Source organism: Nelumbo nucifera, chromosome 2 (assembly GCF_055504915.1).
Source record: "Nelumbo nucifera cultivar China Antique chromosome 2, China Antique-T2T, whole genome shotgun sequence".
NCBI classification, from domain to species: Eukaryota; Viridiplantae; Streptophyta; class Magnoliopsida; order Proteales; family Nelumbonaceae; genus Nelumbo; species Nelumbo nucifera.
The window spans coordinates 56857043-56882047 of NC_142650.1; the positions used below are offsets into that span (position 1 = coordinate 56857043).

General features: G+C 38.3%; 2 protein-coding genes across 4 annotated transcripts; both read right to left on the minus strand.

Moving 5' to 3' along the window:
* Positions 1 to 546: 546 nt before the first annotated feature.
* Positions 547 to 3256, minus strand: LOC104587379 (alpha carbonic anhydrase 7-like). Its single transcript, XM_088898339.1, has 7 exons — positions 3049 to 3256; positions 2728 to 2945; positions 1827 to 1933; positions 1562 to 1676; positions 1291 to 1455; positions 1117 to 1170; positions 547 to 938 (listed from the first exon to the last, which is right to left on the minus strand). The coding sequence occupies exons 1-7, from the start codon at positions 3140 to 3142 to the stop codon at positions 843 to 845; spliced, it is 849 nt and encodes a 282-aa protein (XP_088754465.1). The 5' UTR covers positions 3143 to 3256; the 3' UTR covers positions 547 to 842.
* Positions 3257 to 19249: 15993 nt separating this feature from the next.
* Positions 19250 to 22950, minus strand: LOC104587354 (UPSTREAM OF FLC protein (DUF966)). Of its 3 annotated transcripts, XM_088898365.1 has the most exons (8): positions 22642 to 22841; positions 22438 to 22536; positions 21884 to 22105; positions 21719 to 21788; positions 21461 to 21576; positions 20477 to 21350; positions 19563 to 19847; positions 19250 to 19462 (listed from the first exon to the last, which is right to left on the minus strand). In XM_088898365.1, exons 3-8 carry the CDS (start codon positions 22068 to 22070, stop codon positions 19393 to 19395), a joined length of 1602 nt encoding a protein of 533 aa, XP_088754491.1. In that variant the 5' UTR covers positions 22071 to 22105; positions 22438 to 22536; positions 22642 to 22841; the 3' UTR covers positions 19250 to 19392. The 3 variants fall into 3 exon arrangements, with proteins under 3 accessions (XP_088754491.1, XP_010243228.1, XP_010243223.1); XM_010244926.3 differs by lacking the exon at positions 22438 to 22536 and having other exon boundaries at positions 22642 to 22926; XM_010244921.3 differs by having other exon boundaries at positions 21884 to 22950.
* Between the last annotated feature and the right edge of the window lie 2055 nt (positions 22951 to 25005).

Below are 25005 nucleotides of genomic sequence, written 5' to 3' on the forward strand. Positions count from 1 at the left end.
ATTTTTTTATAAAAACTTTAAAACTTAAATAAAAATATAAATTAAACATAAAATAACATATATTACATCTAAAAAATAATTACACTTTTATTGATAAAATACATATTAATCCATCCATCCATCCATATATATATATATATATATATAATGAAAAGTGCTGATGTGTCACATTTTAATCTATTTAATTCGGACGACCGATCTGGTGACCTGTGACCTAGAAGCAAATGCGGTTGGGCCTCCAGGCCATTTTTTAAAATATTGAAATTTGATTTACTTTTGCTTCTGACTATATATTAGTTATTTATGAAAAATAAAATAGGGAGTAAAATAATATAATTCCCATTCCATTCCATCAATGGAGGTAGAATAGCTATTTGTTGGGAGTGAAGCAAGATATCGTATTCACGTTGTCCGCATTTTATATGAAAGAAAATTCAGGTAGGAGGAAAATGGTGCAAATTTTGCATCACTGTCGCAAATCGATGGAAAGCCGAACTGAGTGCACATTTTGTATTGGATTAGATTTGTACTGCAAACAGCATAGGCTTAAGAATAATGGGTAACTATATGAAATTATTTCCTGATTTGTAGATGCATCCGTAGATGCTACAGAACAGAACTAAGAATTAATATAGAATGAATTGTAGTCTTATTATACGTCATACATATGCATGCATAGAGACAAAATAACATCACACTAATTAATAACTCAAAATTGAACACCAAATATAGCTGTGTACTCTGTATACTCACGTAAACGTCAAAGAATGGAATACATGTATATTCAACTGTTAACTAATAATTCATAGAAACTGTCATATTCAACTAATTGTATGTATCAATCAGTTGCGTCGATCTCTTGTCAAATCCTGGGGCCGATAGAGATGGATTTCTCTATTGTTGAGAGGCTGTAAGGGTCTTGCATTCTGTTCCGCATACTGCAAAAAGAAAGCACATCAATTGTGATCGATATTGTCATTGACCCAGGTGGTCAAGCTTGAGCTTGAGCTCGATCCCATGCACAGAACAGGTAATCAGGATTAATTATCAAACAGTTGGTGCTCAACCTGCAGGGGAAAGAAAGAAAACAAAAGGGAAGAAAAACAATAAACTTACATCATGAACTGCGTCTCTCAGTGCCTTCACTTGGTCTTTGGAAACGGTTCTCACCTGAAACACCCAATCAGGTTTATGTATATATGAAAATCATCATCACACAATTAATTAGGTGATGAAATTGATTGCAATTAATATTGGAACTTGGGAGAGGAGGGAAGAAGACAGACAGACCTTGGTGTTGATGGTCCAAATGACACCTTGGGTGCATGGAGGAACAGTAAGAGAGCCCATGTATCTATAATACTTCCTGCTTCCTATCTTTATGTGTCTTGGGTCTACCACTCCCACTCCCACCTCATTTTTGCTATCAGCTATAGACCATATTCCCTTCTTCAGCTGCATGTCCATTCATTCATCCATATATATAAAAAACAGTTTAGAGAGAGAGGTAATTAAGTAATAAATTAATAATTCAGTTAATTTGGAGCTTAATTAATTTTACCTCAGAGAGGAAGTCATCAGGCCGGCCAATCTTGTAAAGGATTCCAACCACAGCGGTCTGGTTGGCTGTTGTGTTATCAGGGGAGACATGAACCATGTGCAGCTCTAGGTCAAACCTGAGAGGGATGATGGATGTATGAATTTATATATATATATATATATATATATATATATATATATATATATATATATATATATATAAGAAAAGAAGGATTAAATTAAAGGAAGAGACTAGAGAGTAAGTGGAGAATAGAATTAAAAATCACCTCTTGCCATTGAGGGTGTGCTCAGAAGGTGAATGCCAGTGGCATTGCTCAAGCACATAATCTTTACCATTTATGTTTATAGATCCAGCACCCTCTCCCCATTCAAGCTGCATCATCCACCCATCTCTAACAGTCAGACTCACCCCCAAAAGCATAACTTTATTTGGAATAAAATCAATTTTCCTCCATTTGAGAATTGAGAGTGATTATTTTTAAGCATTTATTGGAAATTAAAAGTGCTTATTTTAGGCCAGGATCACATCAAATAGCACTTATATGTGTATGTTCAGAAAATAAGTTAAAAAAAGCACTTTTTCAGGAAATGAGCCCATCTAGAATTATCTCAAAATTTTTGAAAAAGCAGTTATTGAATTTCTTGCCTGTCTTGACCCACAACGTACTTTCAAAATACTTATACCACACTAATTAGTAATTACCGTTTGAAAAAAAGTGTTTTTTTTACCAAACACTCATAAGTGCTTATTAACTTATTTATCCAACAAAAACAGTACAGGCAAACGGGGGCTTAGTCTATCATGCGATTCTTCGTCAGTGGTCTCTTCCGTCCGCCTGGATTTGACCCCAACAGTCCAACATAGCATCCTCTATGACCGGACCAGGGTAAGATGCGAGGTTATCTTGGTTGGACTTTTAGACCAGAGCCCAGGCACAGGATTTTTCTCTGTAGTAGTAGTAGCAGTAGTTGAAACTGGTTCAACTACCCACATTAGATGCAGCAAATGCTCCCACAAATGGTATAGGTTTACTCAGAACTCAGAAGATCGGATACTGGAAGCTGTCTCTTACTGGAGAGAGAGAGAGAGAGAGAGCACTACACAGATTAAAGTAGATAATATCCACCTGAAAGGCAAATAGAACTAGTGAAATTTCTCGTGCTTACCGCAATATCATGGCCCCTATTCTTGAGGATGGCATTTGAAGGCTTGTAGCTTCTCTTGAGTCTCCCTAATCCTGGCACCAGTTGCACCCGTTCATTCAACAGATCGATTGGGGATTGCATGTCTCCATTCTTACAGGCCGCCCATTCTTCATGCAGCTCTCCCCAGTGATCAGGTCCCTTCCCACTCCCTTCCAAATAATCAAACTCTCTCTCATCCTCTGCACCATGAAAAGCACCGATCGAGTTAGTTTCCTGTCTTCATATATATTCACGTACTTGAAAAAACAAACAAATCATCAGAGAGACTTAATTTGTTATTACCAACTTCATGAAAGGTGGCTGCTTCTGTATTGAAGATGAGAAGCAGTAGACACACAAGGCCAAAAGTAGACATGGGTTTGCCTGGACTCTTCATGTTTCACAGACGAGGACTCGCCGGAGAAAGTACAGTGACAGTTAGGTCGATCACAAGTATATATCTAGCTAGACCTATATATGATGGAAATGCTAGTACTGGAAGGAAAACACCACCGATTGTTCCTTTTATATACAATATATGCGACTTAATTGCCAGGAGAAAGAGATCTCGACCTAGTAGGAGAAAAGGGTCTATGATTTGAATGTTTTGAAAGCCATGACAATTTCTTGCAAGTTTCGTGGATTAATTCAACAACCATCACATCTGAACCCAAGACTAAAAATCAAAGGAACGTGGAACGTGATAAAAAAAAAATGACAAAAAATAAACAATAGTAGATAGTTAGATACAGACGACACAGATGGGCTACAGCACAGCGAGTCTTGATCCCACCCACCTCATAAATTAATTAGAGAAATTAGGAACCACGCAATTGGCTGACGACTATAACCTCACAATGAAATTGCAATCATCTTTGTGTTATTTGGCCCTTCAATGACATTATGACACCTGATATCTTCTTGACAAATAGGCAGTTTGCTACAGACAGCTCGTTACCGGTAGTTCACCATAAGGCAGCTCGCCACTAGGCAGTTCGCTACAGGCAGTTCACCACCAGGCAGCTCACAAGTAATTTGCTTTGATTCCACCCCTATTACTAGCTAACTAACCAAATTAACTTTTCATTGACCGAGTTAATAACAATTATGTAAGGCCAATAAATGCAAAGAAAAGTTAAACTTTCATAGACCAAGCTCCGTCTATGAAATCTATTCTGGCAAGTTAACTAAGTTTGTCTTCCACAGTAATGTTCAAAGTTGGTAGATTAGATCTGGTCCATAATGGCTTCAATTGGAAACTCGCTTGTATTTTTTGGTTTGATGCCATCACTTCGTGGTTGGGTGTTTAGTGTTATGATATCATCACTTTGGACATTTTCGTAACTCTTGTTAGAAGATTTTAATCAAAAGATCTATTAAGAATTTTTAGTCGTACATTGAGAATATCTCCCATTCTTAGATATTGTCATTCATTAGAAGATGTCCCAATGCAATGTAGCGTGAGGTTGGTATGGGGCGTATTCTGTGTGGAGTAAATCCGATTTCGTGCAAGAGAAGAGAAACAAAAAAGAGAAATAGATGAGTTGAAGAGTTTGTTTTTTGGTAAGAAGAAATTAAAAAGTCCATATGGCTCATGACCGTGAATTAGACAATTGCCACGTGCATATCCGTTAGTGGTGTATGTAATCTGTACAACAAACCGAAATTAGGTTAAGTGTTTATCTAAAAGGATTTGCCAATTTTCATAAATATAGTGAGCACCAATAATATGGATGGCAGGGTCAACAAGCTTCTTTTATATATACCGACTCGGTCCTAAGTTCCTAACTCCTAACCCAACCAGTTGATGACAGACAGATGCTGCAGATTAATAACAGCTGAAATGGATGAACTGTACAATTTATTGATTTGTTTTTAATGAATAAGGTTATCACAGAGGTCGCAAATCGCTTGATATGAAGTTGGATTGGTCACAATACCATCGAATATATATTTTGTTTTTTTATTAATTATTTTATGCATTGGAAGATATAGTAATAAGTCAATTGGTTCAGCCACTTCAGCATCCAAACAAAAGAATGAGAAACCTTAGGGCAAGATGCCATGGATGGAGAGAGAGAGAGAACAGTTTGAATGTTTGATAATTCTATCAAAGATAGAAGCATTTTGATAATTTAATAGATTATTTATTAAGTATGTATTTTCTTCTGTGGGTGTTTTGTGATAGCCATTTATCAAAGAACCGCTATGTCATTGCTAAATCAATATTTTTCCTATCATATTCATTTGTACGTATTGATATTCTCAAAAGTGAGTTCTGATTTATGTGTGCATCAACTGTTATTTTAACGCTTCATCTAACAGTTGGGCATTTATTCATTGTTCCACTGTAATTGTTTATAAACTATTTATCAAATACTTTTCTCGATTTTAAAAACATATCAAATACAAACATTTTATTTAATAAAGGCAAACTATGCCAAATACATAATAAAAGACAAAACAATTAAAACAAGACATTGAATTCTATTAACATTTTATATTACTTGATGATAGAAGGAAATCTTAATTAAGACTCTTCCAAAAATGAGCTTGTAGAGCTAAGACCCTACGAGTCTTTCGGTCAAATATAGATTTAGTAGCCTAAAAAAACAATGAGAAAATAAATACTTCCACCTACCAAAAGTTCCAAATAAAATAATAAATAAGATGACGAAGAAAGAGAAAGAAGAGAGGAAAAACTTTGCAAATCAATGGTGTGAAAGAAAAACATATAATATAACATGAAAATAATTTGAAATAAATGGGCACGTGTATGATTTATAGTCTACAATGGACTTATAAATGAGACATATTTGACATTTTGGCACGGATTCGGATATACTTCTGATGAATTTTTGGATCGGAATGGATTGGATTTTTAAATTGGGTCGAATTCGGATTAATCTGTTTATCCGATCCTATATATATGTGTGTGTTTATATTGTATTTTTATATTTTTTGTATTATTTATTTATATATGTATGTATGTATGCAATGAAAATAATTAAAAACAATGCGTCAACAAGAATGTTTGAATACTTTTAGTATTTGGTAAGGATATCATTATTATGATATGAGTGTGCAGTATCATGGGTTTGAAACCACGTTCCCATTATGGGAATGTATGTTAATTTTACGGAAGTATGGACAGGTTCAATGTAGATTTTTGAGTTCCACTATAGACCTATAAACATTCAAAATGTCAAAAACTTCCATTCTATACATCAATGTCCGTCCATGAATTAGCATCAATTCCGAGTTGGCACCTACTCCAACTGTACTTTGGGCCTAAAATTTCTAACCTTGGTCTGAACCGTCATTCTCCCGGTTAATATAAATATTATTAATTATAATGTGATCCATATTCATTATATGTATTGAAATAAATTTTATACATACTAGTGCAAAACCGCATTAATTTATGACATGCACCAAAGCAAAGCAAAGCAAATATCCCCTTATATAATGACATTATATATATTATTTAGCATAAAATATTATAAATATATAATATTTTTATTTAATTTCGTAGGCCAAAAGCAATTACATGTAGGGATGGCAATTGGGCGGGTTTGGGGAGGGTTTAGTAAATTCTAGATCATATCCATCTCCCTTAACCTCTCAGCCCGTATCCATCCCAAAATTCGTAGTGCATTGGATTTGAGAATCTAAACCCGTCTTGTACACGAAAATGCAAAACCCTTATCGGCCCTACTTTCCTTACATTCAAGGGTAGGGGTGGGTTGAGTTTAGAACCCACATCTAATTTATTATTATTTCTTGTTATATATAATTAATAAAATAAATAAATAAGTAAAATAACACAACTAAACTAAAAAAATTCAAATTATTTGATTAAAACATGTAAAAGACACAAACTATCAATTATCCTTCACATAAAATTCAAAAAATTATTAAATTCAACACCTAATACATAAAACTTATATGGTTTCCAACAATGTGCAAGTTGGGTTTATCCTATCCATACCTATACGGGTTGCAGAATCCCAAAACTCATCCCTTCCCTAAAACCCGTCCTTCAATTAAAACAACCCATCATGTTAAGGTAAGTACCGTGGGGTAGAGCAGAAATTGTCATCCCTAATTACCTATTTTTGACACATAGAATGAATGATAAGGGCACTATTCATGTCAAGGGAATGGTGAAACATGATTTATATATGTGATTGCATGTAGTTGGAACAAGGTTTAAACGATGATAAGAATAATTATAAGAGCCCTCCAAGTTAATCTTATGAGTCAGAGCAAATATAATACTAGAGTGCTCATAGGGTCAGAGACTCATAGTTTTAGCTGAACCATTGTTCAACCAAGACTCAAAAAGGTCACTGGTTCAACCGCCTGGTCAACTTAGGGTCTTAGAGCACTGCTGACAAGTTTTCTCTTTCTTTCCTTTTTTTTCTCAAAGACAAGAGCCCTCTAACACATGCATGTATTTCGATGTGGATCTACGTACGCTACCTTAGCTAAGTGTTCCTTTAGCTATATGGTAAAGGACTATGCTGAAATTTGGCACATGGATCACTGATTGAACCCATGTGAAACCCATGTATTACCACCTAGATAGAAGATTCCTAATTCATAAAGACAGCATCACTAAGGTCTCTTTCCCTCTTTGGGACACTCAATGATAATTGATGATTGATTAGAGGTGGAGCCAAGATTCCTAATGCACATAGCTCACCCCATCAGTTGTCAAGTTCGTATAATCCTATAGGACGGAGTCTGTCGATCAAGTCCATCGGTTAGGATTCACGTATGTGTAGTTGAAGAGAATTCCAACATTGGAAAATAATGAGAAGTGCAAATTGCTTATTGTAGGCAAGGTGGGGGTTAGGTTAGGGGGTGGTCTCCTTGAAGGACAGAGGAAGATCACGGGCGAGGAGTCAATCAGAGGATTAAGGAAAAGAGGGTGGAGAAACAGCTGAGCAGGGAGTCCAATAATAGGGTTAATCAATGGCTAAATGAATTTCATTATGAGAAGGATCTCTATTTATGAGGAAGATCCTTAGATCCTGAAAGGAAGGAGTTAAAAGTGTTTGTTTTTTTACTAGGAAAGGGAACATTAGATTCATTGTCGGTCATTAAGGAGCATTGTTAGGGTTTCGCCATGTGTTCCTATGGGGATCTCTTCGATGATTAGCTTTCATTTCACCCGAAGATCTTCATAACCCATGTGTGCTACTACTTTTTGCACCTTACTTAACCGACGTGGCATTAGTGACATTATTGCTTGGCGGGCAATGCCTCATTAGACCTATAAGGCACCTGGTCATGTTCGTCACTTTGAAATTACACATGCAACTAATATTCGAGCTCAGTTCTTAACGAATTGGGATTTCATAACGATCCAGGGTTCATTGCGGGGCCCAATGCATGTAAAAACTCATAGCAGGTTCAACTCGAGTCTGTTTTGGGGTTGCGCTAAGCGTAGGTTCATCGCAAGCGTGTGGTGAACTGCGGGTTCATTGTAGGTTTACGATGTACTATAAGTTCATTGCAGAGGAAAGATGAGCTACAGGCTTATCGCAAGCGTCCATGTGGCATCAATCTAGTGTTTTCTGTGCTATGAGGGACTGAGCGAGCACTATGTACCTACACTTATATATAAGAGTGATTCATAACCCAATAGTTTAAGCTTTTGGGTTGTATGTGATGTCCCTTTCTTGTGTGTTAGTCCTACGCGTGTGTGTGTATGTATACGAGTCCCTAACTTTGACGATTCCCCTCTATTTACAATAGGATATGCATGTTGTTGGTGAACATCAGTTTGGTTTAAGGATTTAAGCCAACTTTGTCCTGCACCATCTAGCCTACTTGTGGTGTGCATGCTCATGCTCATGCATCATCTCCAGAGTTCACATTACGTGCGATCGGTGACCAATGACCACCACAAATTAACAAGTTGTTGTTTTGAATTAATTAAAAGCAAATAGAGATGGTCATGATCAAGGTTTTAAAAAGGCTAAAGGCACCAAGGCAGTTGTGTCTCATAGGAGCGAGGTGTAAGACTTAAGTGAAAAAAATGAAGGATATAATCTATAAACAATAATGACATGAAAACATAAATTTAGGATCTTATAATGCTTGTATAATATATTAGACATGGATTCATAGTTTAAAGTATCCATACACCCCAATATGTTGAGAGGGATGTATTTAGAAAGGACACTTTGAACCATGAATACTTTGTTTTTTCAGTTTTTTAATGGTACAAGGTTAGTTTTATATTATTTAATTATTAAAAAGTTTTTTAAAAATACCTTAAAATTAAAAAAGGGGTATTAGTTCCCCAAATATACAATACAATTTGGGTTAGAATCTTACCAAAATAGTTTTTATTTTTTTTCCTATTATCTTATTTTCCCCCTAGAAGAACAAAATCATAGATGGAAGTCAAATTTTTTAATTTAGGGATAGTAACCAACATTATTTTAAGAACAAGACATTCCTGTTTCATTTCTTGCACTAGTATGCATTAGTGAAAAGTGACCTGCAAATGCTTTAGAAGAAATGGATTATCAAGTATGAAATAAATGGATAAATGGGTAAGAATAAAGCATGAATAATAAAACAAGGTATTTTCTTATAAATTTTATATGCATTTTATGTTTATTAATTTGTTCATAATACCAATATATACAAAATAAGGCTTTTTTGTCTTAAATTTATATTTGCCCCTATGTAAACCTTCATATTCCACATTAGCATATTGAACAATTGAGGCCTAAGACCATTTTGAGGCCAAAGGCCCAAAAGCCCAAACCTCAAGCAACTCAAGGTCTAAGCTTTGCTAATGGTGTCTAAGGCTATTGAGGCCAGGCGCCTTTCGCCTCACCTCAACAGCCTTTTAAAACAATGATCATGATGGGTGACCCAGTTACGTTGATGCAGCTCTAATTTTATTAGTTTCCAGAATAATCTGAATTGGTCGTCTAATTCCCACATTTGAACGATCCGACGGGCGACGACACAGCGAATGAGCGAGACACTCGGCGGCATTCCTCCTCCACCAACCGATCACCAACAAAAGAAAAACTTTTTGACGTTGACACGCTAAAATGCCTTTTCTCTGTAACACGAACATGTGTGGTGAAGACACGAATTGGTTGAAATTTGAATACGAAGAAGAATAGAAGCTTCATCAATTGCAGTTTGACAAGAATTAAACTCTTCTATATTCAGATCTTTCTGCTAAAATATTAAATGGTAATGTAAATGGAGTTTTCCAGCTGGTTTAATCTTCAAATAACGATGGAAGAAATTAAAAGAGGGAGAGATAAAAGCAAATGTATACCAAACCCAAAATAAAATAAAAAGCAATACGTACTCAACCAGTCTTTGCCTTCTCTTTGGGTCAAAAAGGAGACGCTTAGCTTCTTCTCTTTCATATCTTCTAGATTCTCTCTTCCTCTTTTCAATGAGATGAATTTTTTTCATGATTTAATTGAGTTTTTGCCATTAGAGGATCCTCTTCTCTCTTACGTCAAGAAGGAGACACAGAAGGCGCCCCACAAACGCTCCACCGCATATCTCAATCAATCGTGTATCGGAAACATCCATCTCTCATTAACAATTTTGGGAAATGTCCGCATGTTGAGATATGCATGTGAGACCGAAGTTATTTTTCACGGGAGGTGTTTTCAATGCACGGTGGATATACATGTAAAGCGCCCAAGTGTGAAGAGCAAACCCGTTCTTATGCATGTGGGGTGTTTGTGCGGCGCATTTGTGATCCCTGTCCAGACAAAGAATGACTAGCTGGGTCTCAAAGCCATAAAAAGTGAATCGGTATTTGTTCTTCACATAAGCACCTCACAGCCCTATCCCATGTATTAATTAAAAACATCTTCCTGTAAATGACAATTCAAATTACGGAAGATGTTTCACATTTATGGCTGGTGGGAAGCAAAATGATTGATTTCACAGCTAGAAATACAGCCATGATGTTCAGCCGAAGAAAAAAAATTGTAGCTGTGGATTAAACATCTCTAATGGTGCCAGACACTAAACTTGATAGCTATTTCAACAACTCTATATTTCAGATAAGGTTCAAAGTATTGATACATTTGACACAGAATAAATATTGCCACCCACATTTTAAGCAAATTTGTCCTAATTATATATTATATAAAATGTATCAATATTTTGAGCCTTATCCGAAACATTGTAGAGTTGTTGAAACCCTATCAAGTTCAATTAATCCACTCTTGGTGTTTTGTAGATACTATCTTGTGCCTAGCACCATTCAAGAGAAATTTTATCCATAATATGATTTTCTCTTCAGTTTAACTCGGTAGCTGTGTAACTAATCACTTTTGTTGCTCACCACCATGAACTAGTTTGATTCCATCTGGTAGAGCTTTGAAGAATTTACAAGGTCCAATATGTTATTGCTTCCCTGCAAAAATGTCAATGCATGGTGATAATTAGAGGTGTCAATTGGACTCGAATTGGTCCAATCCGATCGAGTCCAATGTGAATCCATTACAAATGGACCAGGTCTGATAAATATTTCAGACCATTTTGGACGGATCTAATTCAATATCCGGACTGTGCAATATGTTCAAATTCATTTTAATTTAGATTGATTTTAACTCAAACCCGGTCCATTGACACCTATGTTCTCATCTTATATCAATGAACTGGATATTGGCTTAATCCAACTGAATCAAATATAAATTTATTACGGACAGACCGAGTCCAGTCCAATCTAATAAATATTTTGGACCAGATTGGTCCAATCTAATGTCTTGTTGGTCCATCCAATCCATCCAAATTAATTTTGGACTGGATAGGGTCCAGTCCAAAATCGGTTCATTGACACCCTTAGTGACTAATGGTGTGCGATCTGAATGCTCCTAGCTGTAGGGCCTAGCTGTAGGGCAGCTCGGACATCTGTTGGCAAGTAGGTCGCTCGAACTGCAAAGAAAAGGATGATCAGAGAACCCGGGGTGGTTAACCCGACGAGGTCGCTCCGATAAGCAACCTCCTCGGCGAAGATTGTGTCCTTGTTCTTAAGGAGGCTGAACTTCGGAGTCAAGATACTCCAAGATGCCCCGGAGGTGTCACCACTCGAGGGGGTGGCCACTTGAGTGTGCTAAGGCTCGGATGACGTGGTCTCCTTGGGCAGGTGGGGCGGGGAAGCTTTACCTTGGTCCTCCTCGACTAAGTCGATGATTGGCGGGTGCTCGGCAACCAGAGGATGCTTGGGGACGAGCCTTTTTGGAGGCCCTCTTCTTTTTCCCCTTCTTCATACTCCCGAAGAGCTCGATGGCAGGACTATTAGCCATGGCTACTACAAAAGGTAACGAACAGAGTAAGTCACTAGATCAAGATAAAACAAGATGAAGAAAGTAAGTACGAAAATCGTGATGGAGACCTACCAAGAGGACTAAGCCCAACTTGTATGAGCTTCTCTTCGGTCACAAAGTTTTCAAACTTCAGCCCGAGCTTCGCCCAAGATCGGACTTCCTCTCGTGTTTGTTTGTCCAACCTGACGCCGGGGTCCTAAATGGCAGGCCTCCAGTGGGTTGGAAATGGTCATCCTGTAGTGTTACAAGCTATGAAATAGTGCCTATTCCAAGCCAGGACTTTGTTTGGGAGCTCGTGCAAGAGTTTGTACCCAGGGCGAGGAGTCATATAATAACTTTGCCTATGCTCAATGAGAACACAGGCTGAATTCTTCTTTATGGACAAGATTGAGGAAAAGGTGTCGAGGTCTAAGGGTCGGTTATAGTTGTGGAAAAGGGAGATGGTACCTACAATATTACGGATCGAGTTGGGATGGAGTTGGTCTATGGTGATGTCAAAGAATTTGACGACCTCAACTATGAAAGGGTGAAGTAGGAAACACAGCCCAATTACAAGCTGCTCTTTGAAGACCACAATCTCGCCATGGCCATGATCCCATGGAAAATTGCCTAAGGGAATGCTATACACAAGGTTATCAGGTAACCTATACCGAGCTACCAGGGATAAGAGTCTATCAGCTGTCATTGAAGATGGGCCGAAGCTGTCCGGAGCCCGATCCCGACGCGAAGTGGAGGTTGACTTGCAAGAGGCCTTGTGTTCCTACCGAGGTGAGTCTGCCTCAGACGGGTTGGAGTCTGCATCTTTCACTGAGGTACCCACTTTGGCAGGACGGTACTCCGTGGCTTGCGTCGAGGTGCCCACCTCGGCTCCAGCGGACTCGCCACTTTCATCTAAAAGGCTATCTAAACTAACACTAGGCATGCTACGCTAAAAGAATAGGACAACGAAATTGTAAACATGGAAAGGTGAACTCACCAAGAAGACCGAAGAAAGCAGGATGACCTTGGACACAAGGATAATTGACACCGAGCTAGGAGACTTGGACGGATCTCAAGGAAATCAATCACGTGGTTTGTGGCAAGAAAAATGGGCCCTTCGGCCCCTATGTATAACCACCATATTTGAGGTTCAACGGCCAAAATCTGCATGATCCAACGACCCCTATGAAAACCGGTTGCACACCACCTGAGGTTGAAATCACTTGAGCGCGCATTTTGATGTCCGCGGAGTTTATAAACGGCATGACGTCTGCGCGTACCTGATACGCGATCTGGATAATTTCCTGGTCGAGCCAAGCGGTCATACAAGTCTGACCGAAGATCTGCCCTCCGTGTCATCTAAACATCGTGCCAAATCTACCTAGGCGTGTCATGAACTCGCCGTGTCGGGTCAGGACCCCTAGCACAAGGAGTGGGGGGCAATTGATAAGGGGTGATTTGGCCTAACCTAGCGAGTGAAGGACACGTGGACACGACCTGCCAGCAAGACGAAAAATTAGCAAGGAGAGGCTTGTCAGCAATTCGGGAGCTTGGGTGTTCGAGCACCTCGGTACCAAAGCCACTTTGGAACCCGAGTACCGAAGTGACACGCAATCGACTCCAGAAGCTTCTCAATGGACTCTGAATCTCCCGGGATCACACCACTTAATAGCAGGCCTTATTCTCTCCCTGCTCAAATCGGAAGGAAACGATAAACTTCATTTATTGATACGTTACTCTCCTTCTAAAGTGGAATAGATTCCATCTACGTGGGCCGAGGATCCCAAAGCCGTTTTGTGAGACCCACGATAGCTCAACTATATAAGGGCATAGGCTCCCAAGACCCAAGTACGCGCAATTAAGTGCATCCTAGCTCTCCTATTTCTGAAACTCTTAGCTCGCATATCACAGTTACTGACTTAAGCATCGGAGCGACCTCGCCGGGTTAGCCACCCTAGGTTCTCTGGTCATCCTTTTCTTTGCAGTTCGAGTGACCTACTTGTCAATAGACGTCCGAACTGCCCTACAGCTAGGAGCACCCAGATCGCGCACCATCAGTGACAATTATCAGAAATACCATCTTAGTAATTTTACATTTGGTGGCGTATGATGTCGAAAATTAAAGAGTTAAAAGATAGGAAATTTATTTTCTAATTAAAACAAAAAAATATATTTTTAACAGAATATCTATTATCATTTTAAATGCTTAGTCAGCCACGTAACTCTACCAGACCTCATTTGCCTCGTTGAGTTTCTATTTGATTATTTTACTAAAATAAGGGTCCATTTGATTCACAATCAGAATTAGGAATGAAATAGGAACGGAATTAAGAATTAGAATCAGCAAAAATAGGATTTTATTCCCAAGAGAGAGGCAGGTAATAATCATTTCTTCAAATGGAGGAATGTCATTCCAACAAAAATGGGAATAGGACTTCGATTTCACCCAACCAAATAGTTAGAATCAGAATGACTAATTCCAATTCCAATTCTAGACCTCTAATCCCATGAACCAACCGGTGCCCAAGTGTTTGGGTCGAACTTCCTTACCAAAAAAAATCAAATCATACAACTCAATAAATTATTAGCTACTGAAATTTCCTGCACTTTTCTCCGAGATTTCCATTCAATCTGTGACAGATCATAGATGTCTAGATGCGTACTGTGGTTAATTTAAAACGTCTAATGAAATATCTGTCACTAGCTATTTGAACCGGAAAACATTGGTAGGTCCCCTGTCCCCAATACCCAATACCTCCACATGCTCTCCTCTCCTAACATGCCTAAAATGGGCCATTTGTTGGCATGTTTTCGAACTAAAGTTTTGATAAATATCAAGACGGGCCTTACTGGGCCAGAGTAATTCTAGACTATGGACATACTCAGCCCAAGGTGCTAGGCCCAAGGAAGGGATGAAGTAGACAGTAGATTATGTGGCCAATCAAACCAACCTATCAAGCAATTATCTGGATGAAAATGGATTAGTTCATAGCTGTTTGACGGGCTGTTGACCAATTAATACGCCCTACGCCCCACACCCCACACCAGACATAGATGGGAAGAGAGAGATTGAGTGGTTGTATGTCATATACACTTCTGCCTGAGTAAGGATTACCTATTCAAGGACCTTACTTACAAGTTTTAGCTTTTAGGTTGTTGAATGGTTTTTTAAGATGATATTAGAGCCTGTTTGATCAGGTGGTTTTTAGTGTTTACACTTCAAAGTATGAATGGGCCTATATTTGTCCATGCTTCAAAGCCCAATGAACTTTTGTATGAGAGGGTGTGTCAAGAGAATAAAAACCTATTCAAATACCGCGCTAAACAGCTTAAATTTTTAGGTTGAACAGTTGCTGTATCGATTATTTTGATCCCAGCAGCTAATCTGCTCTCTCCTTCGACTCACTGGTCACTTATGCAATCTTCCTGTCAACATCAGAGCATGACTTAACTTTTGTAAATGCGTTGTTGATATAGGTGAGTACATTGAGCTTTAGGCCCAACAAGGCAACAATCACCTCCGGGTTGATATGCAAAGCACAAAATTTACAAGTATATAAATGAGGCTACAGCACATTCCCTTTACATGTGATTCTTATTGCTTTTGCTAAATTGCTAGTACATAAATCAAAAGACCATAACAAAGGCCTGGCCCATTGGCCCAGTTAAACCGATTTCACTTTCACTCCCTTTTTTCACGATAGATATCAGGCACCAGGATACTGAGTTAGAAGCTAGACATGTTCATGTGCTGCCTGTCGGGCTTGGCTTTACACTGCTTTGGGCTCGAACTTCAGGCCATTCCCATTTAAGTTTTGGCAAACCGTATTTTTCATTTGTTGTTTCGTCCTTAAAAGATCAATATAATAAATTTCTAGAAAGACAATTTTAAGAGATGTATCAAAGAACGTAATTGATTAAACATCATAATAAATACATCTTGTTAAATGTAAAAGACTTCATTGTTATTAGTTGAAGTCTGAATTTAATGTGCAGCTAATATTCGTGAATACACCATAATTGAACCGACTTCCTAAGTATGTATTTTAATGGTTTGTATGAAATGATACATTACATCCAAAACATCAACCACATGGAATATGCATGTATGTGCAAAATACATATAAACTCATTATTTTAAACTAGTATGCATAATGCATCTGCAAATAAATAATACCATGCACATGAATGGGTTTACTTATTACAAATCAATACATATAAAATATGAAATGATACAATTTTTTGAATTATAATCTATAAGGAGAAGTGGAAACCCATAAATGAACTCAACATAATATGCTCTTCACATTTTTACAGGTGTCAAATATATTATACTCAATTAAATGTGAAACAAACAAGTTTAATACAAAATCATGTTTAGAGACATGTTAGTTGTATCTATCCATTTCAATTAGTGGGGTATGACATGCCCCTCAACCCAAAAATTGATAAATATAAGGCATATTATATCTACATCCATCATAGTCATTTCAATTTAAGCTTTGTTTGTTTGTAATGCAATTTTCTTTTCACTACTACAATAACACAAGAGTGCAAACAAAAAAGAATGCAAATTCTGGTTTGATTTTCCTTCAAAATTTAATTTACTTTAGCTTTTGTTTTACTTCTTATTTCAAACAAACACACAAACAAAATTAAGTAAAACTTGAAACAAAAGTGAACCAAAACTCACACGTAATTTGTACGCCTATAATGTTGCACCCATGCAAATAAAATTTTATTACAAACAAACAGCGCCTTAAATTTCTTGTCTTTTTCTGAAAGCCATTAAATTTCTTTTTGTTGTATTCTATACAACTTATATTTAATGTTATTGATGCATATTCCAATCATTCCACCATGCAAATCATGGCAATTTAGATGAGCTGTAAACAAAGGTTTGTACAATTTTCCCAGCACATACACATAATGTGAGCCCCACGTCCACAAAGAAACAATGGAGTGGTCACTCTTTGAATCTTGATTGATTCCGTATCCTGTTGGACATGGTGCTTTTGTAATTCATCCCATTCCCGTACATATATATCCCATATTTTATCTTAACGTTGGCTTCTCAATACAATATTCCTTAACATAACTCAACCTACTCTCATCAATATCCTTGCAGTAATGCAGTAAAAGGCGCCAAAAAAAAATGCTTTGATATGCTTCAGCTGATTGTTGATAGTTGATATATAATCAATTGGGTGGAGCCCAAATCTGACTCTTAATTTTAACACCACACGCTGTTAATTATATGAAAAAAAAATGTTAAAATAAGTATTTATTCTAAAAGTGCTTATGAGCATTTAAGTGGTGTTTGGAATCGGTGCCGTTTCTCCAGAAAATGATTACACAACAGCATTACATTAGAAAAATCGGTGTTCCAAAAAACGGTAACATGTTTAGAACCATTTTTCACAAAAAACAGTGCTCCAAACCAAGCTTTGAAAATCGAAAAGGCATGGTTTGTAGCAATGCCAAATTTGATATTTCCTCAATTTGGAAGTCATTACTGCCAATCAAGACATGATGTGGACTTTCTATAATGACTACGAATGCTGAAAACAGATATGAAGCACTAGTACCAAACAAAAGGTATTGTTGTTGCTCCAAGAAACGTCCTACCTCGCAGCAGCGTCTTCGAACAAAAAAACAAATACCATTTTCTCACTTCCATGATCCAACCCACAAGGGATTATTGGTGTGGTCCTGGTTCAAAATAAATACTTAATTAAAAAAAAGAACCATGGTTTTTAAAACCAATTTGCCAAACCGGTCAGGGGTCCGGTTACCAGGTCGAACGGTCCGACCATTCTAACCGAACAATCGGTCCATTCTGACAAAATAAAAAGCGGTCAAAATCGTTCGAACGGTTAACCGCATAGGTCAGTGGTTTGCTGATCACAATCAACGATTTTTAGATAAAATCCGGTTTTGGAGAAAACCGGGAACCGGTCACCTCCGGTCCGGTCCGGTTTTGAAAACAATGAAAAAAAAAAACATACTTTTAAGGATTTATAGAAAGACGCAGCAGCAGGCCAGCAGCAACAGCCGCAGCAGTATCCAAGTGGGAGGCCAATAATAAGAACCTGGTCCACTGCACAAAAGAAAAAGTCCAGCAGATAAAAACCTGCCAAAGCAGAACGGAAGGGACAGCCAAAGAGTTTTTTGTCCGATGCTCCCAAAGCTAAAAGGTAAAGGAAAACGACAGCTCAGCCATTTATTTGTTGTCTTCCGCTTCTCTTCTTGCCTTCTTGTCTCCTTGGGTCGTCGCGTTAATACCAGACAAAATAGAAATTGAAATTTCGACGGACGCTCTCCTCTCTCTCTCTCTTTCTCTCTCCAATACAGTTGTTCTTCTTTGGGTCTCTACCTTGGGTCCCGTTGATTACAGATTAGAGACAAAAAAAAAGGAAATATTTTAGCGCTGTCTCAATTATGGAACCTAAATTTTGAACTCTCACTGTCTCACAACCACACGTGAACCCACCTGGGATACCCTCCTTCGTCAAACTTCAAAAAAGCTCAACCCCCAAAATCCCAGTTTCTTGTTTGCGATGCTGGAAAGACCGCATTATCAAACCACAAGGGGAGCTCGGAACTATCACCAAGGCACCAAATAAGCTGCTTTCAGTTTGACTTTTGCTTTGAGCTTTACCCTTTCCATTGTCCCAAGACCAAGAGTCAAAACCAGCAAAAGGAGAAACGAAAGTAGTAGCAAAGTGACACAATTTCAATATAAAAACGTTAATAAATAAATAGAAAGTAGAGAAAGCACAGAAGCACTCAGCTTTGTTCGATCTCTCTCTCAGTCTGAACGAGGCAGGCCAATGACAGCCCCACCGCACCCATACAGTTTCTTTTACTTTCTTTCCTTTTTCATAGCCATAATTTCCTCCGTTTCGCAGGTGGGCAGTACTACAACTGTTGGTTTTATAAAGCAAAATGAGAAAATAAACAGGAGGAATGACAGATCTGGGATGGTAAAGTACACTCTCATTGAAGAAAGCTGACAAAGAAACTACCTCAGCACCCCAACACCCATGTCTCGTTCTTCAATGAACTGATTCTCTTTTTCGTTTTTTTAAATTTACAGAAGCATCATCATCAACCCGCCAAAAAGGCAAAAGATACACTTCTTCCTCAAAATTCAAACAAGGCCCCTGCACCGGAATTTGAAGTATGGCAGACCAAAATACAAGATTATACAAACCTCCCACGCTCTAAGCTGAGATAACTTCTTTCCACAATGTTTCTGAACACCTCCTTCTTTGGCATCGCAGGAAAAGTTAACGACCAATTGTCCAATCCAACCCATTTCTTCCCTCTAAGAGTTGCCTTTGCTGTTTGCACAGGGCGCCTTGGATTGGATTATAACCCGAGCTCCTGAAGCAAGCCTGCAGTAAGAAATCAGATATCACCTCAATCAATAAGAACATAGAAACAATGATAAATCCATAACAATTCTAGAAATACACAAGGGATATGGACACTCAACTTTCTTCAATTTTGATCACTTTCTCCTTCTCTTCTCTGCTCTTTGATGATTTCTTTACCAAAGGCTCCGTCATTCTTCTGCTGCTAATGTTTGATGCAGAAGAAGGTGATTGCATACAGTCTGCACCAGCTGAAGAATTCCTTGGCCCTTCTGAAACAGGGGATCTCATTGTTTCGCTCCTTGCCTGCTTACCCAGTGATGCTTTGATTGACCGTGGGATGCACTTGGAACGTGCAGATTCCATCTCTTCTTTGTCCTCTGCTGGGTCCGATGCCTTAGAAGCCCTGCATTGTAGAATCGTTTGTTACTTTTACCAGGATCATGCAACCAATTATAGAAATCCAATCAAGAATAATAATCACATGGATCATACAACCAAAGATTTTACTGAGTGCAGCATAGCTTATATAAAGATGGCAAACCACACACGTGCCCCTTTCTTCTCCAGGAAGAATGGGAATTGTCTCGGTTTATTTCTATAAGTCTTCACTGAATTTAATTAATTGTTTCTTTTTGAGATAAGGCAACTTTTATTGAGTTACCTGGGAATCAGCCATTACATTCAGTTCACTGGGAATCCATCTAAAAGCAATAGAGGAGAGAAAAAGGCCCATCCACCCCTGTTTCTTAATGGAGTATTTTTTTTTTTTTTGATAAATGAGTTTTTCTTAATGGAGAATTGTGCATGCAAAGGATACACAAATGGGTATCAAAACATACACCTAAAATAAAATTTTTCCAATTAAACTAAAAATTAGAATTCATACACCTAGTTGAAGTCTGGTATATTAGGCAAGCCCACACATGTTGATAGATTGTTACTGAAATAGCTAAGTTAAAGTCTTGCAGTTACCAAATGCAACATGAAAGTAAGAATCATAGTTTTTTGATAGATAGTAAGAACCATAGTTACCTGTCAGCATTGCAGGAAGAAGACCGTTTGAGAACAGGCAATCCCTCCTCTCCCTTCTGAGTCTTAGTCTCAATCAAGCTCCCACTAAAATATTCTTTATCTTCCAATCTCATGCTCATCAGCCTTGGATTCTCTGACAGGCAATCCAGCTCTCCCAGCATAACAGAAGTAGAGAATAATGGTGAAGGGAACTTTGAATGAGAAAACCTTGGTCTATAGGTCGGTATAAGTCCAAAACTGTGATCCTTCACTGAGATGGAACCACAAGAGATCAATTGCATCAATACATTTGCTGGCTTGAATTTAGCATTTGAAGGGATACGAATTTCTTCCTCTTCAAGTATCCGGAAACTATTGATCTTACTAGCATCTGCTCTGATCAAAGACTCCAAAGTCTCAATCTTCCCACAAGAAGATGATGTGCTTGAGGAAGATGGGGGTGGGGAAATCTCATCCCTACAAAGCTCAGAGTTCTCTTTCAGAGCCTGGTTTTGTTGATTCACATTGCTTTCAGGCTCTGATGAGCCATCATCCGTAGAAACGCCTCTCGTACAGGTTTCCTGGGCTCTATTTCTCTTCATGCTTTCTTCAGTCTGTGTTGAAGCATCAATTGATCCATCACCCTTACAAACTTTGTACTCAGTCAAGCTCAGAGATCCAGCCCAAGAGGAATTCTTCCCAACTCTTAAATCTGGAGACAAGCTGGAGGGACTTGGACGTTGAAGTGGAGGTGAAATTTCCTCTTCTTGATGCCTGGTCTCCTTCCCAGCCAAGCTTGACGAAGAGGAAGAAGTCTCTTGGCTTCGAGAAGATGTGGGCTCTTGCAATTGCTTAGGAGCCTGCAATTTTGAACTACCATTTGGATGGAAACGATCTGGGGAAAAGAAATTCAAGTTTGAGAACTTTGATTTTACTTGTATTTCTGTCATGTTATAATCAATTTACAATTCAATTGAGAGAGTTCATTTCTTCTCTGTGGTTTACCTGAATGAGATTCTTCAAAGAGTTCAGAACCTTTAAGAACATATTCATTCCCATGTGCAGGAAGGATCAAGTCATCTTCAGAAATATCATGCCAAACAAAACCATTTTTGTAGCTCCTGCACCGACCCACAAACATGGAGTGGAAAGAAAGAGAACCAATTAGATTGAGAAGCGAGAACTAAGAGAAATCTTCAAAACATAAACCCTTTTAATGCTAACATGGACGGCAAAGAAACACCAGCACTGTTGAAAACTCACCTCTTACAAGACCACGAATACATGGAAGGCATGCCTCTGCCTCTCAGAACATTAAGCCTTTCCACCACATCTGCAAAGCACAGAAAAGATCAAAGAGAGCATTGAAACTTAGAAGGTAATGAAGAGAAAGAATCGACGAGAGAAATAAATTTTCATTCTTTTTACCTCTCAAGTATAGACCTTCGGGCGACGAGAGGGGAACTTCAATAAAGTGAGGATGTTCGAGATGACGGTTTCTGCACAGATAATAAACCACCGGAACTTTCCTATTCTGGTGCTTGGGTGACGGCTCCGTCCAAACTCTAGCCCTCTCCGGGCTCGTTTGCCGGTATTTCTTCACCCGCCCCTCCATTTCCCCTCAGAAAATCACCTCAACCCGAAACAGATCTAGAACGAAGTGTTCCACCGATTAAAAAACTACCCAAAGAAAGCTATTCGGGTTGAAGAAACCATAACCAAGAGCGAAGAGAAAAATTTTCAGAAATTTCAGATGGATAGTCTATTACCTAAAGAAAAGGTTCAAATAGGCCTGAAAATCCTACTTTCTGAATCACTAGACATCACCTCAACCCTATAAGATCTGAGGCAACGCTAGAAAATCTTAAAAATCTAACAAGAGCCAAATACGAAGGATTCCAGCAGAACCCAGAAGCATCAGCCCACTAATTCCTTAAATGAAGGGATTTGAGGAGCGTGATTTCTCAGAAAATATACAAAACCTCATAAAAAGTGAAACTTGACAGATTTTGAATAAAATCCTGAAACCTCCACCAACGCTGCAGTGGCTATTTTCAGACACTTTCGGGACGCCAGAGCTCCTACAAACAAGACTTTTGGAGATTCACACTGGCCAAAAGTGCAGAACAGAAGAAAAAGGGAAAGACGAAATAAAAGGTAAGCAATCGAATCAAAGAAAAATCTACCTGAAAACGAAGGTAAGAGGGTAAACTGGTAAGGACTGCTCATTTCATCGGCCCCGTATTTAAAGCTAAAGCGACGAGAGACTGAAACATGTCGATAGTTTTGCCGCCATGAAAGAGCCAAGCTGAAGAAATGCCGGAGAGGCTCGCTTCAAAAGATCGAAAAACGAAGACAGACAGAGAACGAGCTTTCTCGATTTTCTGGATTTGATAGAACTTTATTTATTTATTTATTTCATTTATTTATTTTCTACATTCTACTGTGTACAGTCAACACTCACTGCAATCATACTGTGTAACAGTGCGAGAGACAAAAGAAACCCAACCAACTCAGCTACTGTAACTGCAATTCAGCACATTTTCTTCATCTTTACCAAATTTACCCTCACTGATAAATGAAATGCCCAACTTGGGTTGCTAACTCACCATCCAGACCGTCTGAGTTAGTCTGGGTTTTCTCCCGGCTTGCGTACATTCCAGCCGGTTCGAAGTTGACCCGACTCATTCATCTTGATAAGTACAAATTGGCAGCCCCAACCCGAGCCACCCAGCCCGAATTATGCACAGGTTGAGCTTGGATTTTTATCGTCGGGTCAGGCTCGAGTTCAAGATTTTGGGCTTTTTTATTTTTTGGACCAGGTTTAGTCCTAACTCTTAATTAACCCAAATCTAATCAATTCCAGTGGATTAGGCTCGGGTTAAGAAAATCAGGTTTGACCTCAGGCCTGGGCCTTAAACTTAAATCTTAGGGTTGGGCCTCAGTTCACCATAAACCCAACCCATCCTGTTTGACTTTCATTCCAGATAAAATAAAGTAATGAAAAGGTCAAAGTCAACCTCTTCTCTCTCCCATGCATTAATATACGTACATTATGCTCCATTGACCCGGTCGGTATATACTATATACTCTATACCTTCACACGCGGCAGTGTTAAATGTAGTGGAGCCCACCGTCCATCGTGGCCACATGTTTCTAAACGTTAAGATGGGGTATTAATGGTGATAATAGCAAGTAACGCCCGTGGTTTTGGCGTTAATGCACATGCAGTAGAGTCTAGAAGCTGGTCCCCTGACCCCTGGCCCTGACGCCCTCATGCTTAGGACATAAAAGAGACAAATTTAATCATATAATTACTAATTAGTAATTAATAATCCTAATTATTACCTTTTTTTGTACCGTCAGATTCTATCTGTCAGAACAGCGTCCAAAGGAATTGAATCAATTGATGGTGGCGTACTAGGAGAGGAGAGAATTGGACGGTTGTGATCATTTAATCAATCATGTTTTGTCTACACTCTACGGTTGACATTGAAGATGGCTGATATCTCCAATTACTAAATATGGTGGATCAGGCCTCAATAATTGAGCTCAGAATGTGGCTTTGCGTCCCTTATGCTAGAAACTTGAGGCTTCAAACAGAGGACCTTTACTTAAATGAGGAACTGGAAAGGTATATATGAGTTGCAGGGATGCTGCATGTTTTGGTTCGTTTCGTGATAAGTCTATTCTAGTTCATTTTGTGTTAAAGATAAGTTGATAGTTTGGTGTCTCCATTTCTTTCCACGTGGCAAGTTTGGGCAGATAAAAAAAGTCAAGGAAAGATGTAGAGAATGATAAACATTAAAATGGGCTTATTAATTGCAAGTGGTAGTTGTAAAGCTGTTTAAATGCTTCAAGTATGTGGGTCCATTATCATTTGCCACATGACCACATGCAATGCTTGACTTGTGTAAAACGAAGTTGAGTAGATTGTAGGTTTTTAGTTGTATGCAACGGCAACGCTTGAATGGTGTTTGGTACAAAAGAGGGTGTTGTGTTGTATTGTCGTTTTCTAAGAAAAATGGCCATTGAGTATTGTTTGATATTGTTGATGCCATCAAAACAGAGATGTACAAACTTTTATTTGGTAAGACGTTTTTTACCACCTTTTTCTTAAAAAACAGCATAGTCTTGCTGCCACGTCAATGTTAGATCATTTAACTATTGCAAGCAACAGTCAGCCATAGCTAGAAACGTCATAAACAACTTTATTTTCTCGAATTTCAAGATGATACATTTGTACAATTTTACTGAATTTTTTTTTGGGAAAATAACTGTTGAGCCCATTTTAGAATTTTTAGTTTCACTGTACAAGTGAGATAAATGCATATCAACTGAGCCACCACTCAGTTTTATGAAACAGAAAATTAGACCTTCTAAACAGCTGCTTAAGGTAAAATATATAACATTAGGAGTGATAAAGTTTCACTTTAAAAGTTGCATTTATTTTTCCAATTGTAAATGAGAATTGGCAAACTTCAGGTAAATGAAGGGAAAATAACTTCTAAAATAATTGTTTTTGTTTCCAAAAACAAAATCAACCAGAT